This window comes from Vipera ursinii (genome assembly GCF_947247035.1).
Source record: "Vipera ursinii genome assembly, chromosome: 4".
Lineage (NCBI taxonomy): Eukaryota > Metazoa > Chordata > Lepidosauria > Squamata > Viperidae > Vipera > Vipera ursinii.
In genome coordinates this window covers 56,419,959-56,438,142 of record NC_139514.1, presented here as the reverse complement: position 1 = coordinate 56,438,142, position 18,184 = coordinate 56,419,959, and the positions used below count along the sequence as shown (strand labels likewise).

At 38.2% G+C, this 18,184-nt stretch overlaps 1 protein-coding gene and 1 long non-coding RNA gene across 2 annotated transcripts in view; one reads left to right on the top strand and one right to left on the bottom strand.

The window, feature by feature from the left end:
• The window catches only part of HSF2BP (heat shock transcription factor 2 binding protein), a gene marked incomplete at its 3' end in the record, with an annotated part of 29,816 nt that extends 24,393 nt beyond the window's left edge, over positions 1-5,423 (top strand). Inside the window, exons 7-8 of the mRNA XM_083361585.1 lie at positions 2,230-2,333; positions 5,215-5,423. Coding sequence (XP_083217711.1) covers positions 2,230-2,333; positions 5,215-5,423 — 313 coding nt within the window. The remainder of the gene's footprint in view (positions 1-2,229; positions 2,334-5,214) is intronic.
• The window catches only part of LOC310640274, a 367,510-nt gene that overhangs the window by 124,288 nt on the left and 225,038 nt on the right, over positions 1-18,184 (bottom strand). The gene's annotated exons all lie outside the window — the stretch shown is intronic.

Sequence of the window (18,184 nt, the reverse complement as noted above, 5' to 3'; positions counted from 1 at the left end):
GGGAGGCGCCCAAACCTCCCCAAACGTCGGCAGGTCTGCGCGGAGGAACGGAGACCTGCCGAGGTTTGGGGAGGTTTGGGGAGGCGCCCAAACCTCCCCAAACAGGAACGGAGACCTGCCGAGGTTTGGGGACGTTTGGGGAGGCGCCCAAACCTCCCCAAAGGTCGGCAGGTCTGCGCGGAGGAACGGAGACCTGCCGAGGTTTGGGGAGGTTTGGGGAGGCGCCCAAACCTCCCCAAACAGGAACGGAGACCTGCCGAGGTTTGGGGAGGTTTGGGGAGGCGCCCAAACCTCCCCAAACAGGAACGGAGACCTGGGGAGGTTTGGGGAGGCGCCCAAACCTTCCCAAACGTCGGCAGGTCTGCGCGGAGGAACGGAGACCTGCCGAGGTTTGGGGAGGCGCCCAAACCTCCCCAAAGGTCGGCAGGAGGAACGGAGACCTGCCGAGGTTTGGGGAGGTTTGGGGAGGCGCCCAAACCTCCCCAAAGGTCGGCAGGAGGAACGGAGACCTGCCGAGGTTTGGGGAGGTTTGGGGAGGCGCCCAAACCTCCCCAAAGGTCGGCAGGAGGAACGGAGACCTGCCGAGGTTTGGGGAGGTTTGGGGAGGCGCCCAAACCTCCCCAAAGGTCGGCAGGAGGAACGGAGACCTGCCGAGGTTTGGGGAGGTTTGGGGAGGCGCCCAAACCTCCCCAAACGTCGGCAGGTCTGCGCGGAGGAACGGAGACCTGCCGAGGTTTGGGGAGACGCCCAAACCTCCCCAAACGTCGGCAAGTCTCCGTTCCTCCGCGCCCTGCCTGCCTGCTTCTTTCCGCTGCGGAAAGAAGCAGGCAGGCAAGGCGCGGAGTTTGGGGAGGTGCGCGCGCACCTCCCCAAACCTCCCCAAACTTCGGCAGGTCTCGGACGGCGGTGGCTTGGGAGAGGTGCGGGCGATCCCGGAAGCACCAAAGCCTCGGCCGCGCACAAGTCCTCGGTAAGTTTTTTTTGTTGACTGGAGTATAAGCCGAAGTGGAATTTTTCAGCCCAAAAAGTGGGCTGAAAAATTCGGCTTATACTCAAGTATATACGGTATTTCAGTTTGGAGGAGATGGATAGATTATATTCAGAACAAATATGGGACTAAAAAGTTCCATTTAGCTTATGAGTAGATTTTAGTGGGATATTGTTATTGGTACTTTGTATGTAGTTATGTTAAAGGGGAGTTAAAGCACATTATGAATTTGGTTAATTGTATATTATGCATAATTTTTATTTAGAATATGATTATTATAACTATAATCCTGTATTTAGCTCTGGGAAGTGGGGGGGGGGAAGTGGGCGGGTTTGGGGTGGGGGGATTTGGGGATATATTGTAAAATTTTGTTTTTGTAAAACTCTTTAATAAAAAATAAATAAAGTATCCAGCAATAACTACACAACCATTTTCTCTCCAAACGGATTAAATTCTATAGTTATTTTGAAAGGTATCCTAAAAGGATCTGACAGTTAAAAAGTTCTTCTCCTGCAGCAATTGATTGATTTGTTAAGGAATTTTGCACACAACAAAGGTTTAAGTTGTACCAAATACATCCAGTTTGTCGTTATACAATTTTTATGAAAGTCTTAGGGTTGTTGACAAAAAACAGGCAAGATGCACTGTGACTTGTATTCTGGCCATGACATGTTTATCCTATATTAGCTTTACAAAGCTAGTATTCTTGGAGCAGATTCAGTTCTAATTTGATTTGTTATAGAGGCAATGACTTTTCAAACCAAGGCCATTGTTCATTCTCAAATCTCGAGTGGATTTTTAAGAAATCATCTATTAATTACATTTAAAAATACTTCTAACTGATTGAAACAATAATACAACTGGAGAGTTTCTTTAAAATAGACATTTATTTTTATGGATGTCACTCTTTCTTATGAGACTTTATATAGTATGACTTGTGTTGTACAGTCTAAGGATAAACTAAGCTTTATTTCAAAGCTATAGTTTTAGTCATGTGCAAATGTAATCAGTTAAATTGATTTTACGCCTTTATAGTTACTTTCATTTATCAGGTTGCCTTTACATTCAAAACAAACCTAGCACATTTTGTATTAAATGCAGTTTAATCAAGGCTTTACTTGTATATATGTGTATATGTGCTACTTTAGTATCTTGAAGATCGTCAAATCAAAAGGTGCAATATAAACTTTGCCCAAAAATGCATCTATGCATTTCAGTCACTTTTTAAATTTTTATTATAGGCTGATGCTGATGTCCTTATATAATATTAGTATCAACATGAAAGGTGTGAAGTATATCAGTGAAAATGCAGGATTCTTCCCATTACTTTGGTGGCTCCTGAATGGTAAGGTTTTTATAAATACAATAAATAGAAGTTTAAAATGCTCAGTAACATTAATCTTTTAAAATTACTCCTCAGATTTATTAGAACAATATTTTATATACTTTAAATGTTGCCAAGAAATTGTGTAAAAGATAGAAGGGTTATATGAGGGGACAAGAAAGAAAAAAGCAACAGGATGAACTCTGTATGAGGAAAAACACATCACAGAAGAATTTCCTTGTAATTAGCATGTGATATAGAGCATAGCCAAGGTTTAGATTTTGATATGTAATGTTGAGGATGCTAATAATAATATAATGTATTACTATTTTTATTATATTTATGATTACTGCCCTTTCAAATATTCACAGATACATTATCTTGTAATCCTTGTAATAGGCTTTTATTTTCACTGAATGATTTTCAGTGTTGTCATTTTTAATATTGCACATGGAATGAATAAAGCTAAAAAAGCACATAGCTGTATTACTGAGTTCAAGCAGAAGCAACATTCAAATCAGAGGGCTTCCTGATTTGCAACTGAATGTCTTTACTATTATGCTCATTGGTTCCCCAGTATGCATTATTTCTGATTTAAAATCACAATCGTGTACACGCTTATTTAGATATGTGATTATTTTCATTGGAATATATTCTCAAATAGAGGTACACATGAATGGAGGCTCCAATCCTAAGCAGGGAAGATCTCTGAACACAGTACTATATGATTTATTTGTACCTAAACATTCATAGAACTGCACTATATGCATATTACTGTTGTAGAGTCCTGACAAGAATGTTGAAACTACTTGGTTATTTGATTTTTGTTGCTGCCCTTCTCAAGGAGTGATAGCTTAGATTAGAATGCTTTCAATATTGGTTTATCTTCTTCTACTCTTTAGCTCCCTCTGGTGGTCAAAGTATAAATCTTCTTAGAAACACTTTTTAGATTAACTGGTTTCTCCTTACCAAATTGAAAGATATTAACCTCCAGAATTGAAAATTGTAACTCCTAATGTCAAATACAGGTGGCACATTCATGAAAATGATAAAATAAAAACAGAATTTTAAAAAGTCCATCAACATTAAAAAGGAAAAAGTACTCCATGCTTCCTTATTTTAGTTTGCCTCCAGTTATCCTCCTCCTTGTCATTTAACAATAACAGTGTCCCCAAAATGGCACAAATTTTCAAAAAGGAGTAGTAGTCTGTGACCAAAAAGAGCCTTTTTTAGCTTAGTAAAGATAATAATCAAATAACGTGCTTAAGCAGTGAAAGGAACGACTTATTTTCCGTTCAAAAAATAAATTCCGAAATGGCTGCTTATTCCACAATGAAGTGATTGCAGCTCCACCTCCCAGCTGGACAACTCATCTGACAACTTCAAAGTGCCACTCCAGAGTCTTCTTGCAAGTTGCCACTGAATGGATGAACTTTTGGGGTGATTCTGGGACTCTCCCTTATCCAGGTAAAGGTAAAGGAATCCCAGATTCTACTCTGCTCATTGGCAAGAATTTGGAAGTAGGGCTATCAGAAAGTGACTGGCCCAAAGTCATCCAGCTGGCAGGAGAGAACTTGTGGTCTCCTAATTTCTAGCCTAATATAAAATTTGTGAGAAAAAATGGAAAACACAGTGATGCCTGACTCTTGCAGTCATTACTTGGTAACATGTTAAGCTCTGCCTCTGAGATCAAAGAATGTTATTCATATGTTAACTGAATTCACATATTTCCAGGATCTGCTGATGATTAACAGTTTGGCATTGATGCAGTGAAATTATGTAAGTGTCATTTCAGAGAGTAGTTCATCTGGAAATATAGTTCTAGTGACACATGTGATTACAATCCCATTTTGCCGTATCAGTTGCACCTGTTAATATTTGAAAGCCAGTTGCATCAAATTTTACTGGACATTTTATAATTCTGATAAATACCTTAAATGTTTTATCCAAGAAATTTTGAAGTAGAAGTATATAAACATTTTCTTTAAATTATTTAACATCAATTCAGAGTAGAATATAATACCTGAAAATGTGATCCCAGAGCTGCAAATACCAGATGCCAGAAAATAAAAAAAATCCAGGATTTTTTTTTTGTTTCGTTTTCCCCCCTTTGGTCTGATGTAGGGAGCCCTACTTTCTGGAAAGTAGCAGAGAGTAAGACATTTCTGTCCTATTCATATTTCTTGAAAGTCCACCCAACTTGTTTACTGATACGTATTATATAATAAATATATATTGTATCTGAGGTGATGCTTATTGCAGCAGCAGCATAGGTTCTGTGCAGCTTGACAGTGAAATATCATGGAAGCACTGTAGGTAGGTAGATGGATAGTTCTAAGTGTAATATTGCTTATAGAATTCATCAGATTACAGCTCAGTTTTGCATTATATAAAGTTAATTAAAAATATATAGTAATAAGCAATGTTTGCAAGTGATAATAATGCATGAAATTTCCTTTGCATTTAGGGAATGCCCTACATGTGGAACTAAAGAAAGACTAAAGAAACCAGCCATCTTTTTAAAAATGTCTCTCCATGCATCACAGAATAAGAGAAAAAGGAACCTAAACATGCTAATTGGCTTTGCCATTATTATAACTGCATCCACTGGCACAATCAGAATTCCCGGTTTGTGTAATAGTATTCCAGTTTAGGGTTTTTAACCAAATATATTGAACCAGAGAAGGTAGCATTGCTATTTCTGTGCTTTGTGGATTTAGTGTAGAGAACATTGATAAACAGGTGGCTGAAATAATTAGTTTTAGAAGGACTTCACAGGAATAATTTAGAAGTTTGCTTTAAATTCTAAGAATGGTAATTATTTATTATTGCCATTATTGTACTTATATGGTGACCATTCTTTAAAGCCACATAGCTATACTATTTTCTTTCTCTTTTCTAGATCCAGATCCAGAAGTATGTTTTCATGTATTACGACTTCTTCAGTCCATGATTATGGAGCCAGAGATATTAACTAAGTCAGCTCTTGAAATACGTGACTCCCTACCACTTCCACGTATCCTTATGCTATCAAAGAGCCGTAATAAAGATCTACAAATTCTGGCCCAAGAACTGCTTGAGGACCTCAGAGTATTAGAAGGTGAAATGTAAGACTCTTGCTGAGGCCGTCCTTAACTTTGCAAGCATACTTTTAAGTTCTGCAGTAATTTGTAAAATATTATACATGCTTTCTGATATATCTCGTCATTGTAATTAAATGGTTCGTATGCTTGGCATTCATGCACAGGAATCCGAGCCATAAGTAGCATCTCAGAATTTCCTGGGTTGTGATGTATCAGGTCTCTTAGAAATACTGAGTTTAATGTCTGGAATATTTGTAAGGAGTGGGTGGATTTACCAATAAGCCTCCCTTTTTAATCAGAATCTTACCTGACAGCTAAGGGATATAGTTCAGAATTTATATTTGCCATATCATAGATTGTTAAGGTAAAATCAAGTACCTTTGGTCTATATCAGAGGTAGGCAACCTTGGCTCTTTTATGACTCATGGACTTCAACTCCCAGAATTCCTGAGCCAGAATGGCTCAGTATGGAAACTTCTCCATTTTCCCTCAGCATGGCTGGCTCAGGAATTCTGGGAGTTGAAGTCCACGAGTCATAAAAGAGGCAAGGTTGCCTACCCCCAGTCTATATTATCCTTCATTTGACTTCCTCTTACGGTATTTTAGTAACAGTGAGAAAAGATTTTAAATTTTGATTTTTTAATGTCAACGATGACCTTAGTTAAAAATCTAATAGAAGATTATTTTTTGTAAATATTTTGTAAATATTTTATGTAAATATTTATATCAAAACTATGGAAGTTAAATTATTAGCATAATTGTCTGGGTGAAAGGATGCTGGGCAGAAGATTCTGTCTCTCTCTCTTCCTGGTTTCCTCAGACTATACAAGCTTGCTGCATTGGAAAGGGACAAAAGAAGAACATTACCATGTTTCCTAATGCTCTCCTGACTTCTCCTTTTAGAAGACATAGCTACGGAGTAGCATAAGTTGTAAAACTTTTCCCCCCCCCATTGCTGACTAGATTTCCATTTCATTCTGTGCCTTCCAAAGCTGAGCCAAGCAGCATAGTGGGTGACTCCGGCAAATTGCCTCTTCTGTTATTCTGGAGAGAGGGAGAGAATATAACGAGGCAGCCAACAGAGTAGGAAGAGCGTCTCTGGAATAGGTCACAGCTCATTTTGCCTTAGCACTACACCCATAGTGGCCTAGGCACGAGCATTCTCTTCAGTTATTAGCCTGGCTGGTTCAATTTGATGCTACCATATTTTGTGCCATATTTCAATGTGATGCTACCATATTTCGTGCCACGTTCCTCCTATTTCCAGGGTCAGTCAGGGGAACTGAAGAAATAGCTACTGTCTATCCTGTATCTATGCTTTTGTATAGTGCTAGCTAGCTAATTTTAAAAGATTAGCAATTTTAAAAAAAGACTAGCCAAACTAGCTAGAGACTAGCTAAAAAAAGACACTAGCATCAGTTTATGATTTCCTTTGGGCTTCAAGCGACTAGGACGGGTAGGCAACCTCGGCTCTTTTATGACTCATGGACTTCAACTGCTGACTCAGGAATTCTGGGAGTTGAAGTCCATGAGTTATAAAAGAGCCGAGGTTGCCTACCGCTGAACTAGGATGATTACTATTTTGTTAGGCCTGGTTGTTCGTACGGTGATAAATACCTAATTCATGGACATAAAAATATATTAATAACAAATTTTCAATGATTACTTATTAAGAATAAAAGAGCTTCTGACTGCATCTTGCTAAAATGAACAAGGAGCACTGACTTTGTTTCCTTAAGATTAAGATAGTCTTTCATGTTGTTTTTAAATTTTCTAAAAAAAAAAGTAACTTTCTTTAAGAAAATCTATCTGAAGTGGGGGCATTTTTATTGATAAGTTTTCATGTCTTCCCCTCACAGTTGTCTTTCCATTGAGAATACCCAACTTCTGAAGTTGTAAGCTATTTATATTAGAATGATGTGAAAATATTACCCTCTTTTACCTTCATAATTTAAATAGTCAAAACATGCCAATACTGTATAATTGCTGAACATTAAAATGCTGAAAACATTAATTGCTGGATATAAAATAAATGACTCAGGTAACTAGTTCTGCATTTCTCTGGGTTCTCTTTTGAGCAAAGGCCCACTTTTATTGCGGATAGGAGACATCCAGAATGAGTAAAACCAAAACATGGATTTTCATATTTCTGCTCTATTTTCTTTTGCCCTGCTGTTTTTTTCAAGCTCTTGACTGTTACATTTAAGGAATATATCTAAAGAGACATGTCCTAGGAATTTTAGCTTATTTACAAAAGTTCTACTTTGGCTTCAATTGTCTGTTTTTAATGAATTCGAGTTTTCTTCTGAGATGGATTTTGACTTTTGAAATTCAGAAATTATGAAAGATACAAGTGTAGTGAAGTTACAGTTGCTTTGTGAAAATAATATTGAATTGTTGTACTTTTTTGAAAGAAGTAATATGCATAGTTCTTATTATAAAATAGTTTTGAGTGCTTGAAAATTCTTAGTCCTGATATGTTAACATTTGCACTTCCCTCCATTACAATGTGTTGCCATTTTGGCTTAAAATTGTTAGAAGGCAAAGATTTAATACAGTGAATAAAATTGCATTTGATTATATCTAAGCTATCCTTGTGTGTCTCAGTGATGTATTGAATTATGCCCATTCAGCTTTGTGCTGGTTTCAAATTTTAATACAGTGCTAACCTAAAATCTATAAAAGTTTGTAATTTCAGAATAGTCAGAAATTTTAATTTCCATTCATCTAGCAAGAGATTAATCTTGGAAGTAAGGAAGGAGTTGATGTTATAATTTTGAATGCAAAAGACTAAAAAGAGCACACATTTCATTAAAAGAGGCGTCACATCATTATCATATTTGAAAATAGTTAATGATTTGCAGTCTAAAAATCATCTGGAAAACCATTTTGCATAAAGAATATCCCTACTCTCTGGAGAAAGGGAACACCAAAGAAAAGCTAATAAAATGATATGATAAAAATTATTTTAATCAGCCTGATAAGGGTAAGTTACATGGTACCAATTTATATAGTTTTAACTAGGTAGTGAGAATTATTAAGTTACTCAACACCTCTGAGATGTAGTTGAATAATTAAAAGGAATAATAGGTAAGGTAAAGGTAAAGGTTCCCCCGCACATGCGTGCTAGTCGTTTCCGACTCTAGGGGCTGGTGCTCATCTCCGTTTCAAAGCCGAAGAGCCAGCGCTTGTCCAAGGACGTCTCCGTGGTCATGTGGCCGTCATGACTAGACGCCAAAGGCGCACGGAACGCTGTTACCTTCCCACCGTAGTGGTCCCTATTTTTCTACTTGCATTTTTACGTGCTTTCGAGTAACAGGCGCTCACTCTGTTACGCGGCACTCGGGATTTGACCCGCCAAACTGCCGACCTTCTGTTCGACAGGCTCAGCGTCCTAACCCACTGAGCCACCGCGTCCCTTTTAAAAGGAATAATACATATATTTAACTAAAAAATAAATTGCTGAGACCTGAATATGATTTTTTCCAGTAAGAGAAGTTAATAATAAAACCAAAAAGAATGGTTATGTTGCAGACGGTCCTGTTTCTCTACCTCTATTCCCATTTATGTGGCCAATGGTATATTAGTCTCAAAACTGATTTTAAAAAATACAGTAGCCAGAAAGTACCAGAAGTAAATACGCTCACTAATTTAAGCAAAGATCTGGTTATAATGTGACTTGTTTTATCTTCGTGGATAACAAAATTGGACATTGAATGAAAACATTATAGAGAAAGTGATATACTTGCGTAGAAATCCTAGTACCTTTTTCCTTCTAGGTTTAAACGATCTCAGATCAAAGTAATCTTTGTCCTTCAGTATGTCTTGAATATTATAGAAGTGGTTACAGAGAAGAGTGGGTAGTTATATTCATCTGGCACTGGTGGTGTTATTTTTTTTAGATATGAAAAATAGTCCATCCTCTTTTAATGTTTAATGTTATGTTTCTTTAGTTTAAAATGTTTTATTTTATTTAATATGGTATTTTTCCTCAAAGTTTGTTGTCTGTTTTTCCTAAGTAGTTACAAGGACTTTGGAAACTGAAAGGGACGTAGTTGTTAATTGTAAATAAATAATCAGATAAATGAAAAGGAAGTGAACATTAAACAAACTAATACTAGCTCAAATAAACTGACATAAAACTGTATTTTCCATCTTTTGGCTTATGATGATCCTATGTTGATAAAGATTGTGTTATATTTTGAAATGAGTAGTGTGTAGACTGGATGGTCAAGACCACAGGTCTGCAACCCGCGGCTCCGGAGCCGCATGCGGCTCTTTCAGCCGTCTCCTGCAGCTCCCAGTCCTCTGCCATGTGCAGTTAAAAAAAAAAGTGGGACTAAAAAAGTTCAACCAATCAATTCAAATATGCAGGGTAAGTGCATATCTCGCCTTGGCTCCACTCTTCAGTCAAATCCTGTTCTGCGCATGCGCGCATGTACGCGCATGTGCACACATTTTTTGCGGCTCCCAGTTTTTCCTTTTGTGAGCGAACCAGTTCCGAGTGGCTCTTTCACTGTTTCAGGTTGCTGACCCCTGGTCAAGACGATAGAATAGTTTGTTAGGTGAATTTTTGGCATCAGAAAAAAAAAACACACCTTCATGGGTTGCAGTAATGGACTATGCATCAATTTGAGGTATACTTGAATTTGGTATTTAATATGAGCCAGAGGAAGAAATAAAAAAAGAACTAAGGTTGAACTTAAGGATAAGCTTAAAGTTTAAAAGTAGGTTCCTAACATTAAAATGAAAGTCTGTAGACATGAAGTTTCATTCCTGGCATGATTTGAAGCATTTGGGAATACTTTACTTCATCGGAAAACTTGTCAGCAAATACTATGAAATATACAAACTTAACAGAATTGGGATGACTTCTGCCATTTGGGTGCAGGGTTTCTTGAATTGCAGGCTAAGATTCAAACCATTCAGGAATTTAAAGGCATGTAGCAGCAGCCAGTAGATATTTATAGTAGGCAGCTTTGACGTCTATTCTACACTTGGCTTCAAATTGTGTGCCTGTGGCTTGATGGCTAAGAGCCATATGCAGCTAGCTCATACGCCATAAACAGGGCCACAACAAGATTTTTTTTTTAAAAAAAACAAAATAGTTAATGTGTATAATATGCATACATGCACAAGAGACAAAAGTAGAAATGGATGGAAAAGGGAAGAGGTCCTTCGGTGACCAAAAATGGTTAGCAGGGAAAAGTGACTTCGGAAGGAAGAACGGAAAAAAGATCTCTGGCTTAGGCTTTGTCTGCATTCTATTACAGACAAGGTATTTGAATTTCTGAGATCAGCTCATTTGATCCGTCAGGCAGAAGTTTTCACGGGGTTGTTTGATGTAGGTATATAACAGGATACCTTTCTTCGACAAGCCTACTGATTTTTTAGGAGACTGAGAGTCCTTTCAAATGATTTTAAAAATGCTGCTTCCAGGGGGTTGCATTTACAGAACTTGCTTAAGTGAGTCATTTTCATGGAGTCAGTGAAAAACAACATTAAAAACAAACCTGCCTATGTTAACAGATGGAAACAACCCAGTCTGTTAAAAGAGAAGGTCAAGTATTCTGTTAGAGTAAGTGGGAAGAAAAATGAGTTTCAAATATCTTATACATGGTATGTAGTTGGTATGGCTTCTACATTTCTTAAATGTATCTGGAGCACAGGAATCAATGTTGTTATTCTCAATTAATCTCTAGGCTATAGAAATGAGACCACCCATATTTTCCAGTTCTATATTAAAAGAAGCACTGCTGCATTTTACTTTGTTTAAAATAAACATATATTTAATTGGCTATTGCACAGAGCCACCACCCTTACCTGGATCTGCTTTTCACTTTAATGTCGACTGCAGCTATTTCAGTGATATAGTGGTTATAAATCTTGTTTGACAGGCAGAGGATTATTGGTTAGAACCTGGTAGAATATTTTAAAATAATTTTTTTGCTGGGCATTTTTGCTTTTTGCAGCACCTTATTTGGAAACACTTCTATCTGCAGTGGGTGGGGAAAAAATGCTGAGCTAGTATATTGATGGACTTGACTAAAATAAAATCATTAAAATGGATAGTTCAGGAACAGAAAAATAGTATTTTAAGAAAGTTCTGCTGGGTTTTGAATCAGTAACCCTGTGCACTTAATTTTTTTTTATAATCACTATACATAAAATAATTTATGACATAATACAAAATATGGTAAAACATTTCCTGTGCTGCTGTTTAAACATGCTGAAAGGTTCAGTGTGTGCTATTTTCAAGGCAGATACACCTCAATGTATCCCAGTATAGGAAGCACGTTAGAAATTCTGCCATTGCTGAAAACATATATTAAGGAAATATTTCTGAAAGGATGACCCAGTGGATAAAAAGCTGTATGTGTCTAATAAGACCCAACCACAGAAAGGAAATCAATTGGCAATTATTTCCCGGCATACAGGACTTGGTTATTAAGAGACTAACAAGAATTTTGAGCTGAACAAATTGCTGCCAAAATGTCCTAGTCAAGACAGAATTTTCTGAAATCATTTTCGTGTCCAGCATGACACAGGAACAGCAAGCATAAGGATGTGATGTGGAATTTAAGGAAGATTGATTCATTTCTGCCTATGGCATAATATCTTATGCTGCGGTAATCCATATGACAACTAGATGACAGTTTCCTTTAAATTATTTCATAGGACTAAAAAATCAATAGTCCTAGGAAATCAGTAGTCTTGTTAGAAAAAAGCAATAAAAAATGAAGAACAAATAACAAAGAAAATATGGCTTGAACCTCTAACTGCTCCTTCTAAAGCACAGATGACCCATGACTGCTGTGCCAAATCTGCTACGAATCATATTATGTAGTATGCAGACGACACGGCAGTGGTGGGTCTTATCCAGGATGACAGTGAAGATGCTTATAGGGAAGAGGTGAAGGCTTTGGTGGACTGGTGCAGTAAAATTAACCTGGTTCTAAATGTTGATGAAACAAAGAAGATCATTGTAGATTTCAGAAAAAGGTGGCACAGTCATACTCCACTCAGTATCAAGGATGCAGCTGTAGAGGTAGTCAACAGTAGTAAGTATTAACCAGTGCTTTTTTTGTAAAAGAAAAAGGTGCCGGAACTCACACATGTTATACAACCTGCCTTGCCTACCCTACAAGGTTCCATCCAAAAAAGGTGCCGAAACTCCGTTCTGAGCGTTCAATGAGAAAAAAAGCCCTGGTATTAATTAACTAACAATCTGAATTGGTCTCTCCACGTCTCATCCTTAGTGAAGCATGCAAACCAGCGTCTGCATTTCCTGCGTCGGATGAGGAGAGCACATCTTTCTCCTTCTGTCCTGGCCACTTTTTACAGAGGCACGATTGAGAGCATTTTAACAAACTGCATCACAGTCTGGTTTTGTTATGTATGCAGGCACCTGCATAGCAACAGCCACCAGGGGGCCTTGGCCTGGACGGTTTCGGCGGGAAACCCAGTTTCGGCGGGAAACCTAGGGCCAACCCCATTGGCTGTCTGCTTACCTGGCTAGGTATTTAAGGAGGCCAGGTAGCCCTCATTCCCCAGGTAGCCCCCACCCCCCTTCAATAAAGAGCTGAACTCACACACCGGCTGGCGTCTCTTCCTTGCGTCGGACCCACTACACAATAGGTTTGGTGGCAGCAGTGCCTCAGATAGAAAGTCCATATGGTAAAGACAGCTGAGAAAATCATAGGAAGCTCACTTCCTGGTATTCATGATGCTGCTCATAAGCACTATATGCTTAGAGCTCAAAGCATTGTTAGAGACCCCACACATTCACTTTACGATCTCTTTCTGTTGCTCCCCTCTGGGAAGAGGTTTCGAAGTGTTTCTAGCAGGACTACCTGATTCTGTAATAGCTTTGTTCCCTATGCTATCCGTCTGATAAACTTGCAAGATTCGTTTTTCTCACCATGCACATGTATACTTAACCCAAACTAGACTGTTGTTTTTCTGTTTCATATAATATATGTGGGTATATGCATAATTCTGTACCTTATTTATGTATGTATGTATGTATGTATGTATGTATGTATGTATGTATGTATGTATGTGGGGATGAGACAGCATATAGGGCGGAGGTACAAAAACTATCCATATGGTGTAGTAACAACAACTTGCACCTAAACATCAGCAAGACGAAAGAGATGGTGTTAGACTTCCGGAGAAAAAAAGAGGAACCTGCCCCACTTTACATCGGGGAGGACTGTGTAGAGAGAGTTCCCTCCTTTAAATTTCTGGGAGTCTACCTCTGTGAAGATCTGACCTGGAAAGTTAACACAACCCAGGTGGCTAGAAAGGCCCAACAGAGGCTTCACTTTCTTAGGATCTTGCGGAAGAACAGGGTAGAACAACAGCTAATGACCCTCTTTTACCGGTCTACCATAGAGAGCGTCCTCTCATATGGTATTGTGGTTTGGTATGCCGGTCTGACAGCCGCGGATAGGAAAGTATTACAGAGGGTAGTGAGCACAGCACAAGACATTGTGGGCTGTTCCCTGACACCACTGGATGACATCGCCAGGGCTCGTTGCCTTGGAAGAGTGAGGAAGATTCTCAGGGATGACTCACACCCTGGACGGTATCTCTTTACTCTCCTACCATTCGGTAGGAGATATAGGAATATAGCCAGCCGTACCAACAGGCTGAAGAACAGCTTTTATCCGTGGGCTGTTAGGCTTTTGAATGGGATATAATCTTATGCAGAGTTGACTTGGGAGGCCGGTGTGTGGTGTAGTTGGTTCACATAGTGTGGTGGGATGGAGGGTTTGTTGTCACTGTGTGTTGGGGGGAGAGAGCACAGGGGGAGGCTCAGCTAATCTCAATGTACACATGTTGTACTTTGACAATAAAGGTTTATTATTATTATGTACGTACGTACGTATGTCATATTTATGTAGTGTATATCAGAGGTGGTGACCCTTTGACAGCTGAATGCAATGAAATTGCATTTTAATGTATTAGTGTACATTCAAAGTGACAATAAAGTTATTATTCTATTCTGTTCTAGATTACAGTTTCTTCACTTGATTGTTGAGAAAATTATGTCTACTGGCTGTAATCACTTAGCTAATAGTCAAGGCGAAGGGAAAAACAGAGTAGTGAATCTCTTAAATATTAGAGATTATGAATATTGTAGAGTACAGCCTACCTTAGAATAGTATTTAACCTATTAAGATCTATTAACAGTCAAAACCATTCACCTGGAAGGGTTCTGTTGATTTCGATCAACAGATAGGTATTCTAGTGATGTAGTTAATTCCCAGCTCAATATTGGGGAAGAGCTGAGAGGCATATTAGAGATGCCATTGTCATATGAGAGACCAGCAAACCGGGAGGCAAGAACGATAATTAAAGCATGACCTGGAGTCCAGGAGAAAAGATGGAAAAGAAAAACAGGCTGTTACATGACTTTCTGTTATCTATGGAGACTCTCAGTCATTCAGATCATAGTTATCCCAAAGATGCTTTTTTCCCCCACAAGGCAACTGGACTTTCTTGTTTTTCTTTGAAGACATTTCGCTTCTCATCCAAGAAGCTTCTTCAGCTCTGACTGGATGGTGGGGAATGGAAAGATTTATACTCCTTGCAGACAGCTGTTCATTTGCATTCTTTCAGTGAGTTGTTAATGCTATCTGGAAACTTATCCGTGTCCTCAGGATTACCTGAGTAGTGCTAATGTGTGTGGAGCCTTCTTGGAACTGTTGAAAGGACTGTATTGTAGACTGGAGATAGATGATGTCGTGTCCCTCCCCCTCTGTTGATAGAGGGCTGTTCAGTTTTGACATAGATGGTCTGTTTAACACCTCTTTCAAGCCAGCAGTCCTCTCTGTCCAAAATGTGAACTTTGCTGCCTTCAAAAGAATGGATTTTGTCTTTTAAATGCAGATGGACTGCTGAATCTGGTCCTGATGGGTTTGTTCTTCTGTGTTGTGCCATAAGTTTATGAAGTTGTTTCATTTCCCCAGTGTATAGATCTGCACATGGCTCACTGCATTGTACTGCATATACCACATTGTTCAGTTTGTGTCTGGGTGTTTTATCCTTGGGATGGACAAGCTTCTGCCTTAGTGTATTCTTGGATTTGAAGCAGGGCTTTTTTTGTCATAGAACGCCGAGAATGGAGTTCTGGCACCTTTTTTGGATGGAACCTTGTAGGGTAGGCAAGGTGGGTTGTATGACGTGTGAGTTCCAGCACCTTTTTCTTTTACAAAAAAAACAGTGGTTTGAAGTATGCACGTATGTTGTGTTGGCTGAAGATCCTCCTGAGCTTTTCTGATATTCCTGCACCGTATGGAATGACTACATTGCTTTGTTTATTGTTTTCTTCTGGTCTGTTATGGAGGAGTTCCTGCTAGGTCTTTTTTGAGATTTGATGAAGACCCACTTGGAATAGCCACATGTTCTGAGGGCTTTCTTGATGTGTTTTATTTCTTTTTCTTCTTTGCTGGTAGGCAGGCCTTCAGCTCTGTGGTGTAGGGTTCTGATAACTCCCATTTTGTCCTCCAGTGGGTGGTGTGAATCATAATGTAAAATATTGATCTCTGTGTGTGGGTTTTCTGTAAATTCCAGTGTTAAGGCCTCTGTCTTCCTTAATGTATACAGCACAGTCCATAGTCTAGCCTTCCTGAACTGTTTCAGGGACAATGTGAGAGGGTACTAACATATTTTTTAAAAAATAATTTTTATTAAAAGGAGATTTTATAAAGATTAAAAAAACTGTGAAAACATAGAAGAAATAGAAAAAGATAAAAGAATAAAAGAAAATGAAGAATAATAAAAAGCAAGAAAAAGAAAGGTACATCCACTCTTATTTATAGCAGTTTCAAACAGAAGTCACCCTCCCATATTGCATATCATAAACAAATCTTTTAATAAAGATTTTTAATCCATTTTCATAAAATGTCTATAAAATCTTTCCAGTCTTTTATCAAAGTAATTTACAGAGGAAATTGGATTCTTGGTTAATTTTTTTGGAAGAGGCCTTGTGGATTACTAATTTGAAATAGCAAGACCTTGAGGAGTACAAACTTTGACTGTTTTGGATTTCTGGACTTTTGGACAACTGTGTAGAGTTGGTGTTGAAAGAAAAAGTCAAAAGTGGATTATAAATTCTTTCCTGCTATTGCTTCCCTTTTTTGGACAGGGGAGTGTACTGGATAATAGAGCCCCATGCTCAAGAACTATTTAGAGACACTAGAAATTTGACTTTGGGCGACTCCCTTTGGGGGAGCTCCTAGGGATTATTAACCCTTTATTCAGGACCTTTTGGATTACAAATCTGGGCAGAGTGATAACTTTGGACCTTTGGACAATTGTTTGAAGCTGAGACTGAAAGGCAGAAGTGGATTAGAAGGTCTTTTTTCCTTCCTGCCTCCCCCTGTGTGGGGGAGCCCTATTGGATTATGACTATAAGACTTATTGGAGATGAAATTAAAGGACATATGGTTAGAATTAGATTGAAAATGTTACAAGAAGCAAAAGAAAATGGAGGTTTTGGGTTACCAGATTGGCTTTTGTACTACAAGAAGCTGCACTAACATGGTTCAAAGAATGGATAACCCTTAGAAACAAAAGATTATTATGCCTAGAGAGGCATGACCTACAACTTGGATGGCATACCTTTGTATGGTATGGGAAGAACAAATTTCATAAATACTTTCTAAAACCACTGTGTAAGAAATGCATTGCTTTTGACATGGGAAAAGATAAAATTGAGAATTTACATGAAAATACCAGGATGGATTTCGACAATGGAAGCGTTTGTACACCCAAATTTAATTAATTATGAAAAACTTGTGACTTATAAAGACATTTTGAATACTGATAGGAAACTACAAACTAAACAAGAATTGGAAGAACAGGGCATAGAGCTATCATAGTGGCCACATTTGCAAATGCAAATGAGATATGAGAAAGATGCAAAAATATATGTTTTTTATAAAGATCAGACAGTGTTTGACCAGATACTATTGCCATCAGATGACAAATTGATTAAGAAATTGTACAGTTTTCTGTTAAATTTAAAGATGGAGGATGAACAAGTTAAAGAAACAATGATAACTTGGGCAAACAAATTTGGGCACAATGTAGAGTTAGTAAAATGGCAGAACCTATGGGAAAGAAACTATAAAATAACAAGGGCAGCTACTTATAAAGAAAATTTATATAAAATGTTCTATAGATGGAACTTGCAAGACTAGCAAAAATGTTTAAAAATTGTTGGAAATGTAGACAAAATCCAGGCACATATTACCATCTTTGGTGGACATGCCCTAAAGCAAAGAAATTTGGTCAAAAATACATAGGTGGCTAGAGAAGATGACAGGAACCCATGTAGACTATAAACTATTTCTTTTAGGTATAATTTCAGAAAAATATGATAAAGAATGTGTACAGTTATTATTACATGTATTAATAGCAGTGGGAATTACATTTGCTCTATTTTGGAAAAATGAAGAAATACCATCTGAAGAAGATATAATTAAGAAAATCCTGGACTGTGCAGAAAATGAAAGGGAAACAAGATATAATTGTTCCTTCCTTGATAAAACAATTCAGTTTAGCTATTTCTGCAAACTCAGCCATTCCTCCATTAATGGTGTTTCTGTAGTTTTTCATTTTTGTGCATATAATGGCTGTGCTGCAGTTACCATATATAAAATCTATCATCCATGAGCAGTTTTTAGTTGAGTCTCCATGTTGTTGTTAGCTGCGAAGTCGTGTCCGACCCATCGCGACCCATATGTCCTAGTAAAAAAAGTTCCAGATTCATCTGAA